Here is a 26,718-nt window from a genome sequence, read left to right on the forward strand (position 1 = left end):
GTAACCTAATCTACCTTAATCTAATTTACCTTAACCTAAATTGCCCAAAACTTAACTAGTCAATTTTAGCCTTACCTCCCGTGTACACCTCCCATGTACACCTTCTTATGTACAGCGGGGTGTAGCCTGGAGGGACGGGGTGATTACGGTGGAATGCTTGATGATGAGTGTTAGTCTTCCTTAGTAATAGCGGCCGCTTGGAGACAACCAGCGCATGACGGACTTGTACACGGGCCGCCCACTCACTCACCCGTACATCACATATATTACACATCCCGGCAGTGAAATACACATTCTCACATGTGTATTATGTAATGTATTTATCTATGTACAGTTCGTGAGTGTAAACCTATATATATATACATCACGTTCGTCGATACAGAGTAATATGTTATAAATTATCTCTGCATCCTCGCTCGTCTATATAAATGATAAACAAATTGTAAACTAACATTCATACACATTGTGGACTCAATGTGTAAGTCACTATGGCACCGAAAACCATCCCAACCCACGAGAGACTATCCCAGTTCGGTCGAATAACTCTACCAGTGTCCTAAACTATCCCGGATGGTTGAGCGGATTGACGGACAGGTGGATCCAGAGGTTGTGACGTCCAAATGCCCTAGCAGGAGAATGGCGAAGACGCCTTGTGTGTGTGTGGTGGAAGGGAGGGGGAAAGGAAGGAGAGAAAATGTAAGGTTGGAAGGAATAAGGGAGGAAGGCGAGAAGGAGGTAGGGATAGAGGGAAGGCGAGGAGGAGGTAGGGATAGAGGGAAGAAGAAAAGGCGGGAGGGATAGAGGGAAGAAGGAATAATGGAGAAAATGAAGGAGGACTGGAGAGAAGAGGAGAAGACAGCTGGGAGGTGGGAGGGAGAGATGGGAGAAAAAAGGAATAGGGAAGGAATGGAGAGAAGAAGAGGAGAAAGAGGGAGGAGGTGATATGGTAAGAAGACCCACAACAGAAGCAGTGGTGGTGATATTTTATGAATGAACCTTGTGAGTGGTACAGTGGTGTGGTAGCCAGGGTGTGACTCATGGTGTGGTAGCCAGGGTGTGACTCAACTACTGTGGCTCTTCTGATTACTCTTCACCTCCTACCTCCTCCTCTTCTTCTTCCGCCTCTTCTTCTTCCTCTCCTCCTCATCCAAGTGAAAAAGTGTGTACATACTAGTTAAGACATTACAAGATAGAAAGCCTCCGCCTCCTTGTAATGTCAATTAGATTAATAAACTACAATTAAATGTAATGATAATAATAACACTACTACTACTTCTACTGCTTCTATTACTAATACTAATAATGGGTAGGTTAGGTTAATTGGTTAAGTTAATTTACGTTACCTTTATTTACATTAACTAAATTGGATTACATTAATTGAGTTAATATTGGTTAAGTTATATTTAGTAATTTTTGTCAGGTTGAGAAATCCCGGACCCGTCAATAATTTGTAAATTACTCAACAATGAACGTCAACTACGCAAGCGTTCGTGATTCACTACGATGATTTGATACACGATACAACGATGACACGGCCAGTGGTGCTTCCGCATAACGGAGCATATACAACGAGATGAACCTCTCTCTCTCTCTCTCTCTCATCGCTTTCATATCTGGGGTTAGTCAATGATCGTTTTACCACTACTACTAGCACTACTACTACTACTACTACTACTACTTCTACTACTACTACTAATAATAATGAGAAGACGAATATTCTAGTTCAGGTTATCCTAATGTAGCTTAACCTAACCTAACCCTGCTTGGAAGCGAAAGGGTGTTTAATGATCAAGTGAAATAAGCTGGGGTATCTAATCTCCACGTGATCCAGACCTTGTCCTATAATCAGGGAGACGCGAGGCTACAGTACGCCACCAAGTGTGTTATATTATATAGGTTACAGGAGCAACAGCACTCCCCGGCCACTCACAGAACACGAGTGGATTGGCTAGGCTGCGGTCCAGTCTAACGTTCACTACCGAACCCCTGAATCCCTACACTCTGAACCTCAACACTCCGAACCTCTCACTCCCAACCCCAACACTCCGAACCTCTCACTCCCAACCCCAACACTCCGAACCTCTCACTCCCAACCCCTACACTCCGAACCTCTCACTCCCAACCCCAACACTCCGAACCTCTCACTCCCAACCCCAACACTCCGAACCTCTCACTCCCAACCCCAACACTCCGAACCTCTCACTCCCAACCCCTACACTCCGAACCTCTCACTCCGAACCCATCACTCCATAATAATTCCAACAAGTGAATAAAATATCATACATGTTAGGCGTCTTATTTAAATATACGACGCCGTTATTTGGAAGGTTTAGGGTTCAGATGGGAAGGTTCGGTTGATCAACACATGGGCTACTCCACACCCTCCACACTCCGCCTCAGTCCGGAATTGGCGAGTAATGTGCTGTGGCTCGCTAGGCTCCACTGACTCTTCTGGGTTATCGGGATTTATCAGGGCTGGTTTATTGCTTGTTACTGACTATTTTGTGGTTGAGTCGAGCAGTCGGCCAGTCGGTGTGGCTGTCTGTCCGAGTTTGAGTTTGTTTGGGTCAGTGTCTAGACTAGAATATATGATGGTGATCAGCGATTCGCTCCACAACACGTCAAAATTGGCCTCGAGGAGTTTGCGGGGGAAGGGGGGGGATAACAAACACAATTACCCCACAACGAAATTACCTTAATTATAAAGTATATGTAAAATGTAAGACTGAAATATTAATTTATATCAATGCAGCTCTTGTTTTACAGGGCCGAATCATTCCGCTTATTTTTAGAACCGATTCCCGTTAAACATCACCAAATATAGTTCAGGAGACGGGGAGCAGCGGCCGTCCACTGAGAAGCCCTTGTGGCACATTTCCATAAAATGAACCCGACTTTTTCTTCTAGTAACATGAGTGCGTTTACGGTTTCAATCACTTATCCAGGCGACCAAGAGGGTGCAGCGCTCGCCTCCTGTTCTGGGGGTCAGCTGTGTATGGGTACTGACCTAACTTTACAAATTTGGGGAAGTGAAGGCGGTAGAGTGTAGCGTCCGCCAGGCTGCCTCCCTGTGTACCAGAGGCTCAGTATACTGTATGTTGTATCCTAACGGGCCGCCATGACTATGTGACCCACTTTTACTTTATTTTATACCAAACATCACTGCTTATCCTCACCTCCTCTTTTACTTCCACATACCTCCTTACTTCACCTCCCCCTCTTCTCCCCTTTACTCCTCCTCCCTTTACTCCCCCTCCCTTTACTCCCCCAGCACCACCACCACGCTCAAGATATCAACACGGAGGAAAATACTCGTACTAACATGTACCACAGTTACCTGGACCAGTCCCCCCTAACTACCTCTCGGTAAAACAACTCTCTTTTTACCTCACCCTGTAGCTTTCTTGGTGGGGGGGGTAGGGGGAGGTTAAGGGTTTATGGGGGGGTTGAGGGTGTTTGGGGGAGGAATTGCTGAGTAAGGTTAGAAGGATATCCGGAGGGGTGAGGAGAAATGAAGGAGGGGGAGGAGGGAGGAGGGGGTGGAGGGAGGAGGGGAGGGGGAGTCACAAGAGAAAGTAAAGATGAAGAAAAATTCGGAGAAAGATAAATATTTCTACATTAAAGAAAGTTTTAAGTAAATCAGTTGAGTCATGGAGTTGATGGGGGTATTTCCGTGGGGGTATGAGTCAAGCTGGAGGTGGTGATGGAGAGAGAGAGAGGGGGGGTAGGGGAGAGAGAGAGTAAGAGAGAGTCAGGGAGGGGAGGAGTTTGAGAGAAAGTATTATCACAAACGGTTCATAAATTTAGCGACTACCTTATGACTGGAGGAAAATTGGCGGGGATTTAATATTAGCGATGATGATGATGAGTGTTGGGGGGCAGTTCGATGTGATGAGCCTTGACCTTGACCTCTGGAGATGGGTCAAAGGTGAAAATCAAAGCACAGGGGGGGGAAACGTGTGTGTGTGTGTGTGTGTGTGTGTGTATTACATACAGTCCCATTATATCTCACTTCATTCCTTAGCTCCACTCTTCCTTCCTCTCTCTTCTGTTCCCTCCTTCATCCCTTTCTCACTTTCTACGGACTGCCAGAGCTACATGCGCAGCGGGATATGAACAGTTGTCTCTCTTCTCTCTTTCTTTCCTCCTCTCTCCTCCTCTCTCAGGAACTAGAAAGTGGGTCTGGCGTCACTAAATCCACCTGATGCCAAGGAAGTAATGCCTGCATACCTCAGAGACTCCACCTGGTGTTACGGAAATACTGTGGTGGTGGTAGGTGGTAAGGATGGTGATGGTGGTGTGGGGTGGTGGTGGTGGTAGTAGGGGTGTGGTGGTGGTAGTAGGGGTAGTGGTGGTGGGTCGAGGGGCAGGTGGTGGTGGTCGTAGGGGGGTGGGTGGGTGGTGGTCAGGGGTAGTGGTGGTGGTCGTAGGGGTGGTGGTGGTGGTAGTAGGGGTAGTGGTGGTGGTAGTAGGGGGGATGGTGGTGGTGGTCGTAGGGGTAGTGGTGGTGGTCGTAGGTGGGTGGTGGTAGTGAGTAAGACGATAGGGCCCGAGGGAGGGAGGAACGTAAGTGACCTCTATACGCAGCGAGACAAGAATCCGGATTTATAACAAGATTTCATGACGTTGTGTCTTTTCTCTTAAGTGATGCTGCTGCTGCCTGGATGTGTTGGATTACCTGTAGATTAATCACCCTAATTTAATTGAATATAATTTTACTTGACCTAACCTAGACTGCCTTAAGTTAACCTAAGCTAACCTAACTTAACTTAATCCCCCAAGATAGTATTAGAGGGGTTAATCTTCAGGTGACAAAAGCTGGGGGAGGGTGTCTAATCTTCAGGTGGTCCAACGTTTTGATTGAAGGTAATCTTAATATAATTTTGATTCCATTTTGTCTCCTAGCTATCTATCTATCCCTCCTCCCACTTCATTCTCTCTCTCTCTCTCTCTCTCTCTCTCTGTGTATTCGCTATCATGTCAGGGTAGTTAGTGGATATGTATAGTCTGGCTTAATTGCAGGTAATTATGACGTCACGCTAACGAGCATCTAGGTGAACAGGATATTGGTTAACGGTGAGAGAGAGAGAGAGAGAGAGAGAGAGAGAGAGAGAGGTGATGATTGGGTAAGGAGTAGAGAGGGGGAGAGGAGAGGAAACGCAACTGATTGGCTGGGAGGGAGGGAGGGAGGAGAATACACCACCTCCTCCTCCTCCTCCTCCTCCTGGTGGTGGTGGTGGTATCAGTCAGTCCTCATTCCTTGCTCAGGTGCCGCACGAGACAGAGCTCCCACCATAACGCTCCTAAGACACACACACATCACCTCATATAAGAAGAAAAAACATTATATAGTTTTTCTTTGACTGAAATTTTTAGAGAAGAATTGTTTTTTTTTTTGGAGATTGTGTTTAGAAAAAGGACCCGTTTGTTTGTTTGTTTGTCTTTGTCTGTTTGTTTGTCTCACGGAAATAATATATCTTTAAGTGTACATATTAAAGACTCTCGGATAACTTAAGACAACTCAACTACTGTGCTTGTAATGATCGATTTGTGACACCTGTTGACGCACATTATACAAGGTAAGTAATGACTGACACACCTTACTCTAATGATCTGAATTGGCCTGGGTAGTTAAAGACCGGTGTGGGTTAATGGATCACCTGAAGAATCGTCACCCTCGGTTTATTTCGCCTAAATATTAATCGCTCTGATGCTAACCTAACCTAATCTGACTTAAACTAACCTGACTTAACCTATTCTAGCATAACCTAATCTGACCTAATTTAACCTAACGTAATCTAATCTATCTTGACTTGACCTATTTTAACCTAACAACCTACCTTGATCTAATTGACCTAACCTAACCTCATCCCCCCAAAATAGCGTCAAGGTGGTTAATCTTCAGGTGACCCTAGTTAAGGACCTTAAACTCTCATATCCTGGGTTAATGCCCCATAGATACCCTGGATTAATGCCCCTTGGATACCCTGGGTTAATGCCCCTTGGATACCCTGGGTTTATGCCCCTTAGATACCCTGGGTTAATGCCCCTTAGATACCCTGGGTTAATGGCCCCTTACATACCCTGGGTTAATGCCCCCTTACATACCCTGGGTTAATGCCCCCTTAGATACCCTGGGTTAATGCCCCTTAGATACCCTGGGTTAATGGCCCCTTACATACCCTGGGTTAATGCCCCCTTACATACCCTGGGTTAATGCCCCCTTAGATACCCTGGGTTAATGCCCCTTAGATACCCTGGGTTAATGGGCCAATAAATTTACAATACGAAATGACCAGATAATTTTTCTTATTGGATATAATTTAAACGTATAGAACTTCTTATACTGAAAACTTTAAACATTCATACTAATAACATTTAATTTTAATTCATACATCCCCAGTATACATGAGTTGGTGTATGAGTTGTAACGAGATAATATATTAATTAGATATTATAAATTCGTAAATTACTGATAACCCCGGTCTCCCTGGCGTGACGTCAGTAATGTAAATAAACAAAACACTGTGGATTACATTTATGCGTGAGTCAGTCGTAGTAGGACCCCCGTACTGTACCACTCTACTGTCAGCTGTGTCAACAAGAGCGTCAGGTAGTGATGAGGGAGAGAGAGAGAGAGAGGGAGACGTCCACAGAAGGGTGAGGGTGAGCAGGGCCGCGCATTGTCGTTGTAGTGGTAGTGGTGACCGTGACCGCTGCAACTAACTTACCAGAAACAACCCCGCGGCCACCCAGGGACATTAACCACACACACACACACACAAGTACTCATCTATATACTGCTAACACTCTCTCTCTCTCACTGGCCTGTCTAATCTGTCCGTCTGTCGGTCTTGGTCGGGGACATCAATGCGACACAAGTACTGATCCAAACTTTCCTCGCTCCCTCCCTCCTTCCTTTTCGGGGTATTTCCTTGACTCTCTCTCTCTCTCTCTCTCTCTCCCACACTCAGAGAGGCTATCCCCCACCCCCTGTCATAACGGTGTGTTCTACTACTGGTCCTCGCCTCTTACGTATGGACGGGCGGACAGTCATCTGCACAGCGAGGAATGTGAGTGTGCAGAGAAAAATACCGAGTAAATGAAATTAGTGAGTATGGGGACCGTAAAGAATGTTATATGTAGTATACTGATAACCACACACACCACACACACACACACCCACACATACACAAAACACACACACCTCACACACACACCACACACACACACACCACACACACACACATCAATCCCCACAAACATCAACCACCTATTCAAACACTTCTCCCACTCCCCCCTCCCTCCCCCGGTGTGTAAATTACCCCCTTCTCTCCCTCCCTCCTACTCCCCAGTGTGTACAAAAGAAGTCTCTTTTACTGTTACGTGAAGTGTAAATCTCTTTTGTTTACAGTGCACATTGTTCCTCTGTCTGCTGGTGTGTTTACAAGGGGTGGCGAGAGCCCTACTTTACGCTGTGTTACTGTGTTAAGATGTTAAGGTTAATGTTAGCTGGCTGTGGTGGTCTGTATGTATGTATGTATGTATGTATGTATGTATGTATGTATGTATGTATGTATGTATGACAGCATTTACTCTCCCAGGACTCTCCCTCCCCCACCTCTCAGGACTCCTACACCCGTCACTATCTACCTAACTAACGATATACCGTCTTGGAGTAACATGGACGCCATCTTGTATCCTAATCTTAGGGGAAAAAAGTGAAGTCTGAGGCTTTTGGGAATCCGGGTGGAGGAGTGTAACGGGACCCAGGATAAACCAGGACAAGGTTCGTTCCATTGACCTAGATATTTGTAGGAGGGTGAGAGGCGGGTAGTGGTGGAGGAGGGGTGGGGGTGTAGGGGAGGTAACGGGGTACGATCGTAGAAGTGAGAGAAGAGAGATTCCATTGTTGTGACAGTGTGTGTGTGTGTGTGTAATGTACGTTAGGAATAATTGTGTGAGTATGCTTTAAAGCTAATGGAACGGTCTTGATATTACCAGTCACTTCTTATTATTTTTGTTGTCATTATAACTTATAAAGGTCTATCTTAACATAACTTTATCTAAATTAGGCTAGGTATGGATGACGTTCATCAATATCCCTTATGACGGGGTTTGAGTGGGAAGATCAGGTGATTTAACCCCTGATAGAATATAAAACAAAATAGAAGCATTTATAAGGTAAATAAATCAAACAAAACACCATCGCTTATAGGGAAAACGAACACAAGAAAAGAATAACGATTATGAGTTATTTAATACGAAGGCCAAGCGACACCCGTATGTCTCCTGCTGGCTGTTGGGAAAAAAGACATGCAAGGAATAGTAATTTGTCTTTCTATGAACATAATTTATATAACATATGTTTTTCGAAAATACCAAAATTCTCTAGTGTTATGGCGCGAAGTCTGAAAGCGATCTCGGATGATCGAAGAGACTGATGGATGAACGCGCAGACTTAAACATATTTAAAACGAAGAAAATGGGTGAAGTAAAACCAATAGTGAAGAGGAGAAGGAAGCGTAGAAGAGAAGGAAGAGTAGAAGGAAAAAAGCGGTATTCTGTGTGTGTGTGAGGGAGGCGGGGAGGATGGTGGGCGCCTATGGTCAGCAATACCGTTATGTTGGCGTCTCGTCTCGTCCTAGCCTGGCTCCCTCTTGTACCCCCAGCCCCGGCCTCCGCTCTCACCCGCCTCCAGAGCCACACCCGGCCACCACACCACGCGGCAGACTCACTGAGCCTCCCACCACGACCACACATCTGCAAGGAGTCTCCATTAAGCCTTCACACAACTACACAATCTCCACTAAGCCTCCAGAGCAGCAAGTGTAAGGCTCATATATCGCTCCACTGCCAACACTATGACCTACTTCCGGTGGTCAGAAAGACATCACAGATAAATAGATCGATAGAGTGCAGGTTATATAAACATTAGTAAACAGTGAGGCGATTTGACCAATGATAAACAGAAGTCCTATTTATTATTATTATTATGAACGATGGAGGTGAAGGAGGAATGCGTGTGTGTGTGAGAGAAAGAAAGAGAGAGAAGGAATATAGAAGCATATATACAAGAGCCCAATCACGTCATGCCCTAGGGAGTGGGAGGGAGGGAGGAGAGAATAACAGTGATTACAATAATAACAAAGGTCTTACAGTGTGACGCTCTGGTATCAACACAACTAGTAACAGCACCAACAGCCAATTTCACCCTTACTAATGACACACCTCTCGTCTCACACAATAAAGACAATAAGAACTAATTTTTCACTCTAGTTATATTAATAAACGTACCGTCAAGTTAAATTTATATTAATAACATCGGATGGAATTTAAAGTGTATTGTTGTTAAATTTTATGATGAGGGATTTTAATTAGAGCTGACACATTTAACTTGAGACTTAGACACGACTTGGTAGGGTTAATATTTTTGGACTATCTTAATTCCTTTTCCTTTGGTTCCTCCTCCTCCTTCATGTAACTCTTCCTCTTCTTCCTCCTCCTGCTCCTCCTCCTCTTCTTCTTCCTCCTCCTCCTCCTCCTCCCATCATCATCAGGTATCTTCCGTGACCATAATTAGTAATATCCGTCAAGGTGTCACTTTCTTCACCACTGTCTGCAGGTACAATGTAGTGAGTCTCGTTAACCTGTGGTGATGACCCGAGGAGGAGGAGGAAGGGAGGGGGGTGCAGAGTAGGAGGGTGAGAGGAAGAGGAGAGGGGGAGGTGGAGGGAGAGGGTAGGAGGAGGAGGGTGAGAGGAAGAGGAAAAAAGTGAGGGGGGTAGGAGTAGGAGGAAAGGGAGAGAGAGAATAAGAGGAAAGAATGAAAGGTGAAGGAAGTGGAGGAGGAGGTGTAGGAGGCAGAGGGGTGAGTGAAGGAGGAGGAAGGAGAGAAGGGGAGACATGTAAAAAAAGAGAAAGAGAGAAACACGTAACACCCCACAACACTCACTACCCCGTCACACTCTTCCTTCCAGTGTTACGCCCGTCACCAGCCGTCACACACCTTATCCCCGCGTCTATAGGCCCACCTGCGGACTTTCCTTGCGGTGGCCCAACTGCGGACTCTCCTTGCGGTGGCCCAACTGCGGACTCTCCTTGCGGTCGGTCAGGTGACGCTTTACGATGCAGTTTGCGGGCAGGTTACGGTAAACTTAAGAGTGTATCAACGTTACCGGATTCTCAATGACTTATACGGTCAATATCTCTCTCTCTCTCTCTCTCTCTCTCTCTCTCTCTCTCTCTCAAGCGGAGATGTGAGTACGTATCTAATCGGCTCAATCAAATTACGCCATAAAAAAAAATGGCATCTCAAACGTTCGTAATTATTTTTTTTTTACCTTAACCAGAATTTGTGAACGAATCTCATTGGTTATTTTACGATAATATACAAAGATGGATTCTCAAACGTTCGTAAATTCTTTTTTTTCTCACCTTATCTGGAGAAATGAAAATGACACGAACGCACAAACGAAAGTCAACAAACCTCTTCTTTTTTTTTACCAGGACGGAAGGGATAAACGAGCTGTACCTAAGTAGATAATCCTGGGAAATTAAGGGTTCAACACACGTGATTCCCACCATGATAACACCGCCGTCGACTATAGATAACTGTCGGGAGTGTGATAACCTTACCTGGGAAAGATCTTGTGTGTGTGTGTGTGTGTGTGTGTGTATGTGTGTGTGTGTGTGTATTCTTCCTCTTCTTCATCATCTCCTTTTTCTTCCTCCAATTCTTCTTTCTGTTTTTCGCATTTGCCTTAGCTTTGTAGTCTTCCCCCTTTTCTTCTTCTTCATCTTCTTCGTCTTCCTCCTCTTCTTCATCTTCCTCCTCTTCTTCATCTTCCTCCTCTTCTTCATCTTCCTCCTCTTCTCCGTCTTCCTCCTCTTCTCCGTCTTCCTCCTCTTCTCCGTCTTCCTCCTCTTCTTCGTCTTCCTTCTCTTCTTATCCGTCTATGTGGACCAGATAGTCAGTGACCCTCGAAATCATCCAATCAGAGTGCGCCAAGTTCGTGACGTCACGGTGGATGACTTATCAGGTCAGGTATTATTTTCGTGGAGGAGGAGGAGATAGAGGAGGAGGAAGAAGGAGAAGAGGAGGTGGAAGAAGGAGAAGAGGAGGTGGAAGAAGGAGAAGAGGAGGAAGAGAAGAAGAGGAGGAAGAGAAGAAGGGGGAACGATGACTTGTTATTTCTGCATCAGTGACGTAAACTTTTGCTTTTCACCCATTAAATGCTCTCCTTTGTTTACGTAAAAGTGGGGTTAATTAAGACGATTATACATAGAAACAAATGAACATCTAGATTAATACTTATAATTCAAACTTAAATGTTGGTCAGTTCCTTGTTCATGTGTCGGCCGGAGGTATTTGTTTGTTGACATCGAGGAGAGTCAAGGCGTCTTAACATTAAAACAACAACTCATCTAGGTTATCGTAAACACTATTAAAGCGAATATCTACAGTCATGTTACTGAATAAAGTTTACTTCCTCTAAAATATATGTATTATTTAGTTTTAATATTGTTTTAATAATAGAAAATAGACTCCTTGATGCTAAACAAATTATATATCGCTGTCAAATATTACAAGACGAAACAGCTATGACCATCTTATGACTTGTTGGTGGGGCCAGGGCCAGGGCCAGGCTCCCCTCCCTCAGCATACAAATGGTGTGTCCATTTCGGCTCACCTGACACACTTGGCCACCTTCCAAAGGGTCATCCACCTAGTGATGTCATCAAGGTCACCTCCCACACCGTCTCGGGACATTCTTGGGTTGCTTACCTTTCTTTACATCAGCTGGACAAAGAACTGTTAGGTGATTAGTTGATACGTGTTGGTGACGTAACGCCGGGGATGAGGATACTATATGTGGATTGGTGATAAATCTTGGTGACGTCACGTAAGGAGAAGCTACTCGTGGATTGGTGATTCGTTTAATCTGGGGGAAAGAAACATTAATAACGAAAGAGAAACAGAAAAAAGAGAGCATAGTTATAATAGTCTCTGAGTAATTTTGACGCCATCTTGTGTCGTAGCTCAAAAGTACCAAATGCAGACGTTATTTCACCTCTAGCTAGAAGGTTAAATTATAACTTACGTCCCAAAGACAATCTGGGACCTCATCATCATCATCATCATCATCATCATCATCTCCGTTGCTGTCATTATGAATTTTACCTTCACCATCAAGTCATCGTTAACACAATCACAATCATCACCATCACAACTAGCATTCACCAGAGAGAGAGAGAGAGAGAGAGAGAGAGAGAGAGAGAGAGAGAGAGAGAGAGAGCGCATAACGGTACATGAGATGCTGCTGCTCCTTGTGTGCCAGTGACCACCTCTCCCCTCCCACCCCCGCCCCCCACCTCATGGTCGAAAGGTTGTGCGGTCGTGTTAGCTACTGAGTATTTGCCTCCGGGGTGCCAGTAACAGTGCCACAGACTCAGGCACCGGCACTCAACATAGCCCACTCACCCCAGCTTCATTTCACCAGAACATTAACCACTCCTAATACTAGCTTGGGATTAGGTTAGGTTAGGTTAGAATTAGGTTAGGTTAGAATTAGGTTAGGTTAGGTTAGCGTTAGGTAAAAGCAACAATTAGAGATGATTAATTAGGGTGAAATATGCTAGGGTGTCTAATCTTCAGGTGATCCCTAAACAGTATTTAATTGATCTATCTCAGCTGCAGTAAACAGTTCATCACCTATTATGACGTCATGTATTTCTTAAGGATACACTCAGGTCTTATTCATGTACCGCACTATGACCAGCCTGGCCTCCTGTGTGTGTGTGTGTGTGTGTAATAATAATAATAATAATTAACGGTTTATTGAAAGAGCTTGGCAGCCAGAAGGCTGAAAATATACATGTGTGTGTGTGTGTGTGTCTGTGTGTGTGTGTGTGTGTGTGTGTCTGTGTCTGTGTGTGTGTGTGTTGATATATTTAGTTTGTGTTTGTGTAATAGTTGTCCATCATACTCCACCTCATCTAGATCACTGGTATAAATCACACATCACCAAGATCAAGCACACTCGGACCTCAAGGGGGGAGGTGTTCATCTCCTGTGTGTGTGTGTGTGTGTGTTCACCTCTCTCTCTCTCTCTCTCTCTCTCTCTCTCTCTCTCTCTCTCTCTCTCTCTCTCTCTCTTTTCCTTAATTTTATTTTCCTTTTGACTGTCTCTCCCTTTCTCTCTCCATCTCTATGTCGCATTTCTCTTACCTTTCTCTTTCTCTCTCTTCCTCATCTGTCACCTGTTAGTGTGTTCATGTTGGTCAAATCCGCACACAAAAACTTTCTACGACACCCTTTGAACGAGACCTACGACACCCTTTGAACGAGACCTACGACACCCTTTGAACGAGACCTACGACACCCTTTGAACGAGACCTACGACACCCTTTGAACGAGACCTACCCTTGTTGGCCAATCTTGTGTACACCCAACACACCGTTAGTCTTGACCCTGTGCCAAAGAAAACCTGTTCTGATTGGCTGCATGGAGTGGATCAATGATGGCTTGAAGAATGGGCGTGTTGGAGATGGTGGCGAAAACGTGTTGGAGATGGTGGCGAAAACGTGTTGGTGGTGGTGGTGGAGGTAAGGTGTGGGAGATCTTGGTCACTGGAAGATGATATGAATGGTGTGGTTATTAGTGGTGATGATGGTGTGAATGGTGTGGTTATAATGGTGATGATGATTGTAGAACTGTAGATGATGGTGGTGATAGTGGTGTGTATTGATAGTGACGATAAATTACCTTCTGCCTTCATCAACACACACACACACACCATATTTACGTCACCCTCTGTGCTTTATACACTATACAGAGAGAGACGACTTCGTTCACCAATGGAAAGTTACGGGGTGGCAAGAGCGCTGTAGGGATGGGCAATACATCAGTCACGGATAAAAAGTTAAAAAGTAAAAAGTCTTGTTTATTATCACGACTTTCATCTCCTCGTTATGAATGATTTAGATCCGAATCGAGACCTTTTAAAAACATAATGGTTCTCTCAATGGTTCTCTCAATGGTTCTCTCAATGGTTCTCTCAATCTATCTTTCAACCTTTCTGTTTATATCTCTCTATCATCCCGTTCTCTCTCAATCTCTTCCCTCTCTCTCTCTCTCTCTCACTCTCTTCTATCATCCTCTTGCGATATCTGTTTCTACATATCATTCTCTCCCCCTGTCTCTCTGTCTCCAACAACCAGACCAAGATGCCCCCGACCCCCTAAAGTCCAGCCAGCCAGTTTGTTGTGAATGTAACCCGGCCATTGGCTATGTGGATCAACCAACCTGTTCTGCTTCCCACTGCACCACTCCACGCACTACAATTCCCACAAACAATTTCCCAGAGAACAAAATCTGACTATCCAATTTACCAACGAACAAGCTCACGGTCGCTGATCACCCACAGAGAAGCCATGGTCATTGATGAGCCCTAAAAACATCATATAAGGTCACTGATTAGCCGAAATAGGCCATAAGAGGTCAATGATCAGCCCTGAAAGGTCACTGATCACCCTAAACGATCATACGAGGTCATTGATCATGCAGCCCTGAAAAACAAACACATCACACAGTTTAAATACCTAAAAAAAACGCATACAAGGATTATTATTAAAGACAAGAGACAGACAGACAGACAGACAGACAATTGACTCAGTTTCATTATTTCGTGTTATTGTGTCTGTTGGTTAGGTTAGGTTAGGGCTTCAGCTAGGTTTGTTTTAATTAGATCAGGTTATCTATCTATCTATCTATTTATCTATCTATCTATCTATCTATCTATCTATCTATATGTCTGTCTGTGTGTCTATCTCTATATCACTCAGGGCAAAAGCATGAGAGAAGATTTATATGGTGAGTACCGCAGCACAGAAAAAGTTACCTCAGTTCTCTCTCTCTCTCTCTTCTCCTGTGGGTACTAGAGAAAGTTGTTTTCACCAGTAATGAGTATTCGCTTTATCATACAAAACTTTCTACACCCACCCTTCTCCCTTTCCACTTACCCACTTAATAAAACGGTTCATACAAACGCCCCTTAAAATGTATCTTAGTAAGGATAGGTCGTAAAACATACAAACACACTCACACACACACACACACACACACACACACACACACACACCACACACACACACACACACACCCCACACACCCACACACACACACACACACACACACACTCACTCACTCACTCACACACACACTCATCAACACAACTGATACAGTAAACAGGGCTTTTTGGGGTAGTCACTAAGTACTTCTCTCTTTTGTAGTGTTCCTTAAGCTCCCCACCAAATAAAACAAAATCCTAGTCACGCCAAAGACTTCACTGGAGCTCCCAAAGTTTCAGGGCTTTCTGAATGATCCATCAGATTAAAATGAAACTGCAGTCAACCTTACAGTGTACGAGGCTCATCCAACATAAGACCCTGGTCCTTGGTTAGGTATGTTTATTACCTTCAGCCAATTGAGAATATAGTAATTTATAATAATTTTGATGACTGCTGTCTCCTCTGTAGAGCAAGATAAAATTTTGAAAAATGGAGTGGCGCCTATGTCTTATAATTATAACAGGTTATGTCTTACAAGAAATAAACATCAAAATCTTACCTACATGATGTAAGTGACGTCCAGAGGCTTGTTATTTAAACATTGAAGTGACAATCGTCCAAGTCTCCCAGCCTCATGTCTGTGTTGACCCAACTTAACACAGGGATCTTGAGCATAATTTATGTAACAGCATTTTCTTCCAAAATATATATTTGGTAACGAACTTTTTCATATTTTATATTATAAATAAAACGTGTTTCATATAAAATTATAAATCTGATCATTTTTATTCTTAATAAACAGATACTGTACAGTACAAGATATTTTACATATATGTCGCCTTTACCTTCCCTTACTCCGACATGACGGTCCGCCTGCCCCTCTGCAGCTGGTATTCACGTTTTCTTTCACATCCTACACGGACTTAACGCTTATCATCTATTTATATCTCAAAATAACTTTACTAAGCCCCTTGTATTGCGAGTATATCATAATTAACATTCTAATTACAACATTAATAATTACAACTAGCATTAATATAACTGCTTATGGTGAACAGTGAGTCAGGTGGGAGAGAAGAGGCTTCCTGTCCCCTGCCGTTGTGGCTAAGTATGGGAACATAACGTTGTGCTGACCCAGGATGTGGTAATACTGCTGGACACTACAGTACATACTACGCTCTACAACCAGTATCTACTTTATTATTATTATTATTATTATTATTATTATTACTATTATTATTATTATTACTGTTCTTGTCACAAGTTACTATTATCATCAACAGCTACTATTAATATCAGTATTATTATATATTTTATTTTACCGACAACTTAATTATTATTATTACTGTTATTAATTTAAATAATTTATTAATTAGTGATACATTACGTTAGAAACGAACGTTTCAACCAGTGTTAATACTACTTATTAGAGCAGACAAGGATAGTTAGCAGTGTTGCCAGTCACGGTCCACGGGAGGTCAGGTAGAACGAATGAACGACACACGGTCATATTCCGCAGAAAACGGGTATGAAACACAAAAGAAAAAGCATTAGAGGAAGTAATTATTAGAGGGTGACAATTAACATACAGTATATCTGCCCAGCCCAGGGTACACGTGGTTAGGTTAGGCTACGTTGGGATCTGATTGCAAGGTTACAGACACAGTAAGTATGATAAGTGTGGGGACCGGTATAGCCTTGTGGTATATTTTTTGTATCTAAGTAAAAACAACAACTACAATAATAACAACAACAATAACAAGAACAACACCAATAACAAGAACAACAACAACAGTAACGACAACAATAACAACGACAACAACAACACGGAACTCTAGGATTTCTCTGCCGTCTGGATAATATTTTGTCTGTCCTTAAATCTGTCCATCAAAGGTCATTAAACAGAAACCATCCTCCCGCTTGTTCCCCATATACCTGGCATAGATTTAGAGGGTAATGGCACTCTGGCACATGACAGTTTTTTTTTAGACTGGATAAAAAAATGGTTGAATGGTTGACTGGAGGACACAGAGGGGTAAAGTTATCGTGAATTACATGACCCAGGTTGTCTCGCGTCGGCAGGTGAAAGTTAACCCCTCGTTTCATGACAAGAGTACATACTGTTACATAGTCCCTCCGAGCTCTGCCTCACGGGTTTACAGGACAAGATCGTCGACCCATTTTGTGTGTGTGTGTGTGTGTGTGTGTGTGTGTAGGTTAGGTTGCGTTGGGATGGGTTGGGTAAGAATGCCACACCAATAATAGCAACAATATTACACGTAGCTTATCTTCACTATCATATAGAGTTGACCAGAAACAGTACAAGTTCGCATCTCGATTAATATTCAGTGTCCCTGCCCACGACCCAGTTCCCACTCTGTATCACACGAGGTAAATAATGAACCTTGGGTGTGTTGGACTAACGGGTCTGATTGTATCTTCACACACACACACACACACACACACACACACACTGAGGCTTTTAACAAGTGGTACAATATGTAAGATAATGATCAACATAATGTATAGGTGTGGTTGGCGACTTCGGTCCGGCCCTTAGTTTGAAGGTCATTTTGGTAAGACCGAAAGACCGACTTAACAAATGATGTTCAGTGACGCACATGGCCCTATAAGTAAGGTAAAGATGAACTATGAGACAACACACACACATACACACACACACACACACACCTTTCCACAAAACACCTGACAACGTGTAATTCCGCTGAAAACTGTTTGGACGAGTTGATTTTGTGATGACACACTGACACCTATTGAATACAAATGACTCATAAATACAAACAGTAACACAACCTATTAACACTCGTACTAGTTTCCGGGTTACAGTGTACAGAAGCTTATTATGGTCGTGCTTCATTCCATAATTTATGATTGGTGGACTTTCCGCCCTCCACGGCTGACTAACGACGCTTATTTGACAACTCTTCCCCCACTTCCCGGTTCTTGATACACGATTACATCACATGACGAGTACAGTATTGAGATTGTACTTTGTCTATATGCATAACGACGCAGTCCAATTAATTATATTACAGTAACATAATCAGTCAGTAATATGTACCACGGGATAACACAGAAGACATCAGGGTTTTAAAAATGTTCGCCTTTTGATATTTTGTCCACATACATAACGGTTTTGTCCAATCACAGTAATGGAACATTCGTAATTAAAATTATCGATATAGTGTACACATTCTTTTGGTTTGAGAGGAAGTAAGCACACTGAAATAAGGGTAATTAGGGAGGTCATCAGAGGCAATAGTAGGCACAATATCCTGTGGTTAAGGAGATTGTAAGTACAGTACATCAGTGGTGTGTGTGTGTGTAAGCCATGAAGCAGGGATCGGGACGCAGTGTTGACCGCCGCCACTCTATAATAACAACACACTAACTGGGGCAGAACGATTGACTGCCGGCCTTCTGCTGTAGGAGGACACGGTCTGCTGTAGGAGGACACGGTCTGCTGTAGGAGGACACGGTCTGCTGTAGGACACGGTCAATCTGTACAACACTGTACTGTACATCTGCAGATCTATGTGTCTACAGGAGAACATTACGTCTATAGTATAACAATTCCTGTCTAAAGAACATCGTCTCTGTAGATAAGTCAGGTCAGATCAGGTCATGCTACGTTTCAAAAGGCTATTAAGAAATGATAGCTTCAGGTATTACATTCCCTGTAACACTGAACACAACAGCTGTAACAGTGTGTGACAAGACGTATAATACCTTAGGTCGGTCACCATCAGTAAGTAGCCCGTCATTAAGTCTACTGTCACGATTGATAAAGGATGGATAGGATAAAGGCTAGCGACGGGGGGAAGGAGGTTCAGTGGAAGCTTCGAGAGAGGATGGAAGGGAATTTTAGTGGGAGGGGACAGGTGCCGTGGCTTAACACAGCTTGCGTGGTGTGGGGTTGTAGGTTTGAGGCAGCGGCAACTTGCCTGGACGCGGCGGGGAGGGGGCAGGACCATGAGTCAGGTGAACGTCAGGTGCGCTTTCAGGTTGGACAATGGTTTCTCGGTTCTTGGTCGGTTTGATTGGGTGTGATGTTTTCTTGGTGTTGTTTGCTTGTTATGGGGGCCTTGTTAGCTTGAAGTTGACGATCTTCTTTTCCTCCTCTTTTTGCTCTCTTGGTCCGTCCATTCGCTAGTGTCTAGGTCCTGTTCTTCTTCGTGTCCTGGTTGCTCGTAGACGTGGAGGAAGTCGGAGGAGGTGATCGTGATGAGGTGTCCTGCCCCTGGGGTCTCGCGGTCTTCTTGTCTCTTGGTAACGCGTGTCTTTTCTTGGGTCTTCTTTTCTTCTTGTTTCTTGGTTTCTTGTTTTTTCTTGTCTTGGGCGTGTACTGCAAGGAGGGCCTCCTTGTAACTTAGTTTCTTGTTGAATCGAACCTTGGCTATCCTGCATTCCTCCTCCCATTTGGGGCAGGTCCGGTCGGTAAGACTCGGCAGAGGAGCGTGGGCCGCCGCAGGCAGCGCACTTTTTCTCGGCGTTGGGACAGGTGGTGTAGCGGTGCCCGGAGATACCACAGAGGGAGCATACATCCTCCTGCGCCTTGCACTTGTTGACGGTGTGTTCGGAATTCTGGCATTTGAAGCAACACTTGGGTCGGCACTAGGAAGTGACTGGACGGTTTCCCTGGCCAGTTGGACTTCCTGGGGCAGAGTTTCGTGGTGTCCGACCAGAGCTGATCCAGGGGTGGTTTGTCAATATCGTCTCGGTTCAGGTGTTCAATTTCGGCGTGGGAGGACAGTTGTGCGGGTTGGCCGTAGTCGGCGAAAGTGATCTTTAGGTCTCCGTACAGCTTCAGGCGTTCTACTTTTGTCACCCCCTTGATCCCTTCAGAGTTAAAAAACTAGGAAGTTGAGTTTTTTCGGGCAGGTTTTCTCAGCCGGGCGCAGCCGAATCACCTTGGAGTCATCCAGGTACATGACCATGGTCTTGTGAGGAGGAGTGTGGCTGTGGGATTTGGGTCCTGGTCGATGTATTTGGGCCAGGGTCGATGTATTTGGAACTCATATCCATCCATAAAGTGTCTGACTCCTCTTCTCCCCCTCTCCACTTTCGCCTCCCCCCCCCCACCACCCCCAGGAAATATCCCGCCCCCTCCCTCCTACACACAGCCCCTGGACTTCCTCCACCCCCACCCGTCCCTCTGATCGGTAGTAGTAATAGTAGAAGTTGAGGAGGGATTGTTAAAACCACCACTACTATTCTTATTATTAATATTATTATTGAAGGAGTATACGTTGTGGGTGGTAGGGGTGGATGTGGGAAGCGGGGAGTGCTGAAGTACAGTAGAAGTAGCGTAGCGTCTGTAGTCCCTCCCTGACCCACAATCCTCCTGGGTGACGCTTATACTCCCGCCCGGTCACTGGTCACTGTTCAGGGGGGAGAGGGAATGACAGAACACAAATAACTTCTATAATTGCAACATAACTTACATAGACGCAGAGGATATGCAGTAATATTAAAAGCGAAAAATAAAAATAAAAAACATACTATAGGAAGGAATCGAGACGTAAATATGCAGAGTAGAGTAACAGTACCTTGCATAATCACCAATAACAGAATCACCAACACAGTTCCACGTCACTTCCTCTCAAGGGGCCATTATTGATATTAATATACACAAACTGGCAACAGAACCATTACACGACAGGAGCTTCATAAACCGTAGTGCTTTACCTCATAAAATTACGTTTTGTTTTTTTCGTGTTCCTGGGGTAAAATGCTACGTCCCGATGCTTATTTCCTCTCCTGTTTTCATAAAGGATTAACGAAGGCCCGGAATTAGCATATAGTATTAACAATGATTCACCGCCTGTCATAAAACTCTATCATTATATTTTTTTTCTTTTCATTCAGGATGATCCTTTAAAATAAAATACTGTAGCAATAAACAAACTCAGTACAGTAACATCATACACGCGGACTCGTGAAGAAAAGAATGGAGCTTACTCAACGGATCTGTCACACTGTAAGGATCCTAACCTCAATTTTACTTTCGATGCGGTAGTTCTCGTGAAAGTATTGTTCTAATGAAGTAAGAGGGGGGGTTGGGGGGAGGGGGGATCTCACTCCACCCTCCTGAAAATTTGAGTACCTGGCTGAGTAGAAATTAAGATAGCCGGAACAAATATACTAAGTCCCGTGTAGTGATAGAATGTGATCACCATAATACCTTAACATACAGTGCATTTTGTGCAACAGCGGTTGCAAATGAAAAGGCGAGACGAGAGAGAGAGAGAGAGAGAGAGAGAGAGAGAGAGAGAGAGAGAGAGAGGTCGATATTATAGATTTGCAGTAGTTACAAACACAGACAAATCAGGATTACTCAACACCAGCAAGGACACAACACAACATCTGTGATAGGTTTTGTGCTAATTTCCTCTCTTCTGTCACAGATGAGGGAGACGCTGACAGTGGGGCTACTCACCCTAGCCCTGCTTACAGTGAGGATCTCTGCTGCGGACGACAGCATAGACAGTTATTCCAGAGAGGATCAGGTCCACAATTTATTCCCACGACACCCGCTGTATGACTCTCTACCACACAACAACCGTCGTGTCCTGTCACTTGGAGAAGCTGACGAACTACCCAACTACGTTTCCGATGCTGATGCTAACGACACCCCCTCCGGTGATGCTGTTACGGTGAGTCCCACTGCTGACATTGTTTTATTTCTGATGTTACTCTGATTGCTGACAGCTGACGTTTTCGGATTACTCAGTCACATCACCCTGAGTACGTGTTTACATCATAGGTTTACTCTTGAGACTACCATAGTGTCCAGAGAAACCTAGAATAATGAATATGATCAATTTGAAAGTTAATTCAGGGAATAGTCGAGATATTATTGTAATGACCCCTGTAGACTAAGTTACGATTTTATCCTTGTAGATTTATTTATGGTTTTACTTTATCCTCTTCACCACTGAACTGCCTGTTAGCTGCTTGGGCAGTTGGTTACATTTTTGGGGGCAAGTACGTACTGGGCATGCACTGGCAGGTTCCAGAATGTATCTGAACCTGCGTCAGTCTTTGCCTTGTAGAGCGATTTATGGTCTTATCTTTGAGGTCCCTGTAGAGTAATTTACGATTTTATCCTGTGGAGAAATATACAGTATGATTTTATCCTTTGGAGTAATTTATAGTCTTAACCTTGTGAACCCTGTAATTCAGTCGTATCCTTGTCATCCCTGCAAGTTATAGTCTTATCCTTGTAACCTTTGTAGTGTAATTTATGGTCATACCTTCACACAGGGCTACAACCTGCCTGATTCCTTCTCGGCTCCCTCATACGCTGACCCGACACTCCTCTCCGCTGTGATGAAGCAGGCAGACCAGGCCAACTTCAGGTGGGTCAGATTGGAAACTTGGCAGATGGCTGGAAAGTAGACAGAGACTTGAAGGTTGATGTTAACAGGTAGTTAAAAGATTGGCAATGGCTGGACGGTAGGTTGATAAATAGTCAGAGGATACTTGTACAGTAATTAGGTACTGTGTTTGGAACACCTGGCTACAAGTTTGATAGGTGATAAAAAGGTTTGACAATAGCTAGGAAAAGTGGTAGTGGCTAAAATTTGTCATAGTTTGAAACATCTTTTCATTATTACGTGTATGAAATAAAAGCTAAAATTATGAAAGTATTGCTAAAATAGAAATCATTTAACACAATGAAACAGCGACGCGGGTATCTGATCTTCAACTCTACATTCTCCAAGTAAATATGTTTTCTTAGCTACGAGTGGTATCATTAGGCGTAATAATTCCTGAAACTTGACCTTGCTTATGCCATGAAAATCATAGAATTATTTGAGGTATCCAAACCAACTTCTTGTAATAGATAATTATAGTAAACACTTTTGCGGTCTCTTCTTGCCAATGAGGAACTTAACCACACTTTTTATTCTTGTGTTTAACATTCTATAATTGAACTGCGTATGTTATTAAGGCAATGATAGCCACTGCAGTCACTTACAGTACGTAGATGCCATTGCTTGTTTTGGTTGCTGAAAGTCGGCAGCCTGTATGGTAGATCTTTTGTGTGTGTGTGTGTGATCACTGGGTTGACAAAATCACCAATTTACTGCCTGTCAATGAAATGGTTTCAGCGATTTTGATCAACAGAATATGCTATGTGACCATGTCTTTATTGTTTTAAAAAGTCAGATCAGTGAATGCTTCTTGATTCTGTTGTAATCACCATTGTAGTATTTGAGCCTTGGCATGCTCTCGCCACGTACCAAGTAAAAATTAAATCTGAAAGACAACATCCTGTGATGGCTAGTACCAGTATTGTATAAATGCTTAAATCTGGCCATCATACCCTCCTTGTTAGTTTTGCTGAGGTCCAGTGGTTTTGGTGTTTATTTACCCCAAAGGAGTTGGATTTTACCATATCGTAATAGGAAATTGCCTCTCAGATTGTCTACAAAAATAGTTGTAGAGTTATTAAGGTCAAGCAATGTACAGTAGTACTTGCATTGTTACAGTTGATATTATCAGAAGTGAAGTCCCTTATTACTAGGAGGTGGCTATACCTAATTGAGTGCCGTTGCATTGTTTATTAAGGATTTCACTCGAGTGGTTCAGTAAACTTAAAATTGGTGATCTAGAAGTGCATCCAGTATTACTTAATCTATATTTCCTCCTCTGAGAATGGGCTGAGCTTTATTATCTTGTAAAGAATCTCTCTTTCAATAGAAATAAGAATACAGTAGTTTTCATAAATGTTGAAGCATTATCTCTAAAACTTAGTTGTGTTGTCTACCACCCAGGAGTTACGTTGAACATAACAGTGTTCACCCAGGAGTTGGGGAATTTGTTCTTATTCCAATTACTGGTACAGTAATAACTACCCTGTACTAACATTAAGTCAATAGTATGGATTGTATATGACCCTTAATTACCTTACATGAATTAACAACACGTATATTTTCAGGTATCCTCTGGTGACGACGGTACCTCCTGGTTCTAATCAGTCCAACTCTGCCAGTGAGACAGGCTCTACCTTCGTCCTTCCGGAAGACAATGAGATTAATCCCTTCTCACTTTTTCCACCACAGTTCTATGAACTGCTGGAGATCCCCCTGCATACCTACTCTAATGGAACATCCTACAGCCCTCACCATCGCTACCATCCAGTTGGCCCACTTATCTCCAAGGGCTATGCCAGTACCAAGATCCAGGGCAACAACAAGGTGCGAACAGGAGTTAACCAGGACACCCCACAGGTTGTTTACAAACCAATGCATGAGTTCACTGAAGCTACAAGGAAGCCTGTAGATAATTCTCAGATCACAACCACATCCATTACTACTAAATCATCTTATTCTCCCTACCGCCCCACTGACCCACCCACTACTTGGCCTCCTTCCACGACTCAACCTCCACCCACTGCTCGACCTCCTTCCACGACTCAACCTCCTCCCACTACTCGGCCTCCTCCCACTACTCGGCCTCCTCCCACTACTCGGCCTCCTTCCACTACTCAGACCCTTCCTACTCAGCCACCTATAACTCATATTTCTCTTACCCCACCGACAACACAGAGTATTCGACCTCGACCTACACCATATAATACCCGACTACAACCCACAACACAGGATGCTCACATTCGACCTACATCCCCACCTTACCGCTCACATCCAGCACATTTACCTTTCCGCCCTCCGTCCACCAGTGTGCCCCAGCATCCTCTTACTCGACCAGATCCTACTTACACATCTGCTCATCCTCAGCCAATTCACTCAGAAACATACACTTGGCTTTCCCCTCCCTCTAACATCCCACCACTGAGGTATACACGTCGACCAACTGCAGGTCCCTGGACTACACCTCACTCTCCTCCGTCTACCTCACCTCATTCTTCTACACATAGACCTACCACACTGCAGCCTACCACCACACCTCTTCCTGTTACACAACAAACCACAACTCAGCCAGACTTTTGGCTTGAGACAGTTGAAGTAACACCAAGATCAACCCCTAAAAAGCCTGTCCATCCCTATGGAACACGAATTCCTTCAAGAAATCCTCAGTTACATCCAAAACCAGTTGAGCAGGCTGTGCCTTCATCAATTGAGAAGCCAAATCCACTTTCCAGTACTGTTCCAAAACCCTCTCTTGTTGATAGACAAAGAGAGGATCAAACTTTCCGTCCATCCAAGGTTGATCCCTTCCTCCCACCAAGACAGAAGCCTACCAGCTACCATCCTTTGATTGATAAAGATCAACCTGAACGTTTCCCCCCCAAGTGTTCCACAACCTTTGCCACCAGTTGTAAATGCATATGACCTTCCCACTAGACAGCCACAACCAGTGCCCACCCTCAATATTGAAGCAACTCGCCCTCCTGCACCATTGCTGTCCTCTTTGCCACCCCCTCCACAGCCACCCAAGCGTCCATTTCAACCTCGTCGACCACCACCTCCATCTATTCTCTCTGGTCGCCCATCTTTGCCACCACCACCACCCAGGCCACTTTCTTCTTCACCCTTTCTGCCACCCCTGCCTGGATTCCAAGAACAATCTTCTGGGCCATCCCACCGCCAACGACCTACTCAGGAAAGTTCACGACCTCAGAAACCCCAGTTTGTTCTCAGGCCTCCTGCACCTTTCTCAAGACCTGGGGCTCAACATTCTGTCCTGTCTTCGGTGCCTTTCGGTCCTCCACAGTCCCGTCCTCATCATGGCTTCAAGATTAATCCAGAAGCCCCTCAGCTATACCCACCATTCCAGATAGTCCCTGCTGCTGGCACTCACCCACCCCACCCTCAGGACTTAGATGATCAGCCTGAGCCAGGCTTTACTTTACCAGCAGAAGCCGAGAATTTGCCAGGACGTCCTTCCCAAGATGAAAATCTAATCCGACCCCAGCTGGATGATACTGGTCCAAATGTACTCCCTCAGTTCCGCCCCAATGCACCTCCCCAGCGGGAAACCTTTGGTTTCCAGGACCATCCAGCAAGAGTATTCACGACTCGGCCAAGGCCATTACATCCTGACAGACGACCAGTGCTAAGTAAACGTCCATCTTTCCTTGAAAATTTTAATTTTTTTGGTCGCCCTCCCGTAAACCGTCGGCGTGGTGAGACAGGTCCTTTGCTGGAGACAAATAGTGCCGGAAACAAGTTGCCCAACAGATTGACTGAAGATAATGGTGCTGTTCGGTACCAATTGAGACATGGGCCCATCCCCAAACATGCACAGAAGGTTATGGTAATTGGACCATTCAAACAACCACCACCTGGTGCACCAGTCATTAACTTGCCTGACAGAGACCTTCCACCCCCTATCACTTTTAAGGATCCATCCCTTCTGCCTCCTCCTCCTCCCCCACCTATACCAAGTCGCAGAATTTCACCCCCACCACTTAAAATTCAGGAAGCCCCCCCTAGCCAGAAGACTCTTGTCACCATGCCTCTTGTGGAAGTAAAATCTCAACCTTCAATCTCTAGACGGACATATTCAGTAGAGGGAGTTAACCGCATTGCCCCTCCATCACTTCCTACTCCTCAGCCTCTAGTAATGAAATCGTCAAAACCATTACGAACTTCACCAGTAGACAGTAATACGAAGAAAGATAAGAAGAAAGTACCAGTTGTTGTATATGGACGT

General features: G+C 44.3%; 1 protein-coding gene across 1 annotated transcript; it reads left to right on the forward strand.

Annotated features, from left to right (window-relative positions):
* The first annotated feature begins 5,273 nt into the window (after nucleotides 1-5,273).
* Nucleotides 5,274-25,394, forward strand: LOC121860689 (proline-rich extensin-like protein EPR1). Its single transcript, XM_042357967.1, has 4 exons — nucleotides 5,274-5,579; nucleotides 21,501-21,749; nucleotides 22,360-22,454; nucleotides 24,041-25,394. Exons 2-4 carry the CDS (start codon nucleotides 21,501-21,503, stop codon nucleotides 25,392-25,394), a joined length of 1,698 nt encoding a protein of 565 aa, XP_042213901.1. The 5' UTR covers nucleotides 5,274-5,579.
* The last annotated feature ends 1,324 nt before the right edge of the window (nucleotides 25,395-26,718 follow it).

This window comes from Homarus americanus, unplaced genomic scaffold (genome assembly GCF_018991925.1).
Source record: "Homarus americanus isolate GMGI-L3 unplaced genomic scaffold, GMGI_Hamer_2.0 scaffold48393, whole genome shotgun sequence".
Lineage (NCBI taxonomy): Eukaryota > Metazoa > Arthropoda > Malacostraca > Decapoda > Nephropidae > Homarus > Homarus americanus.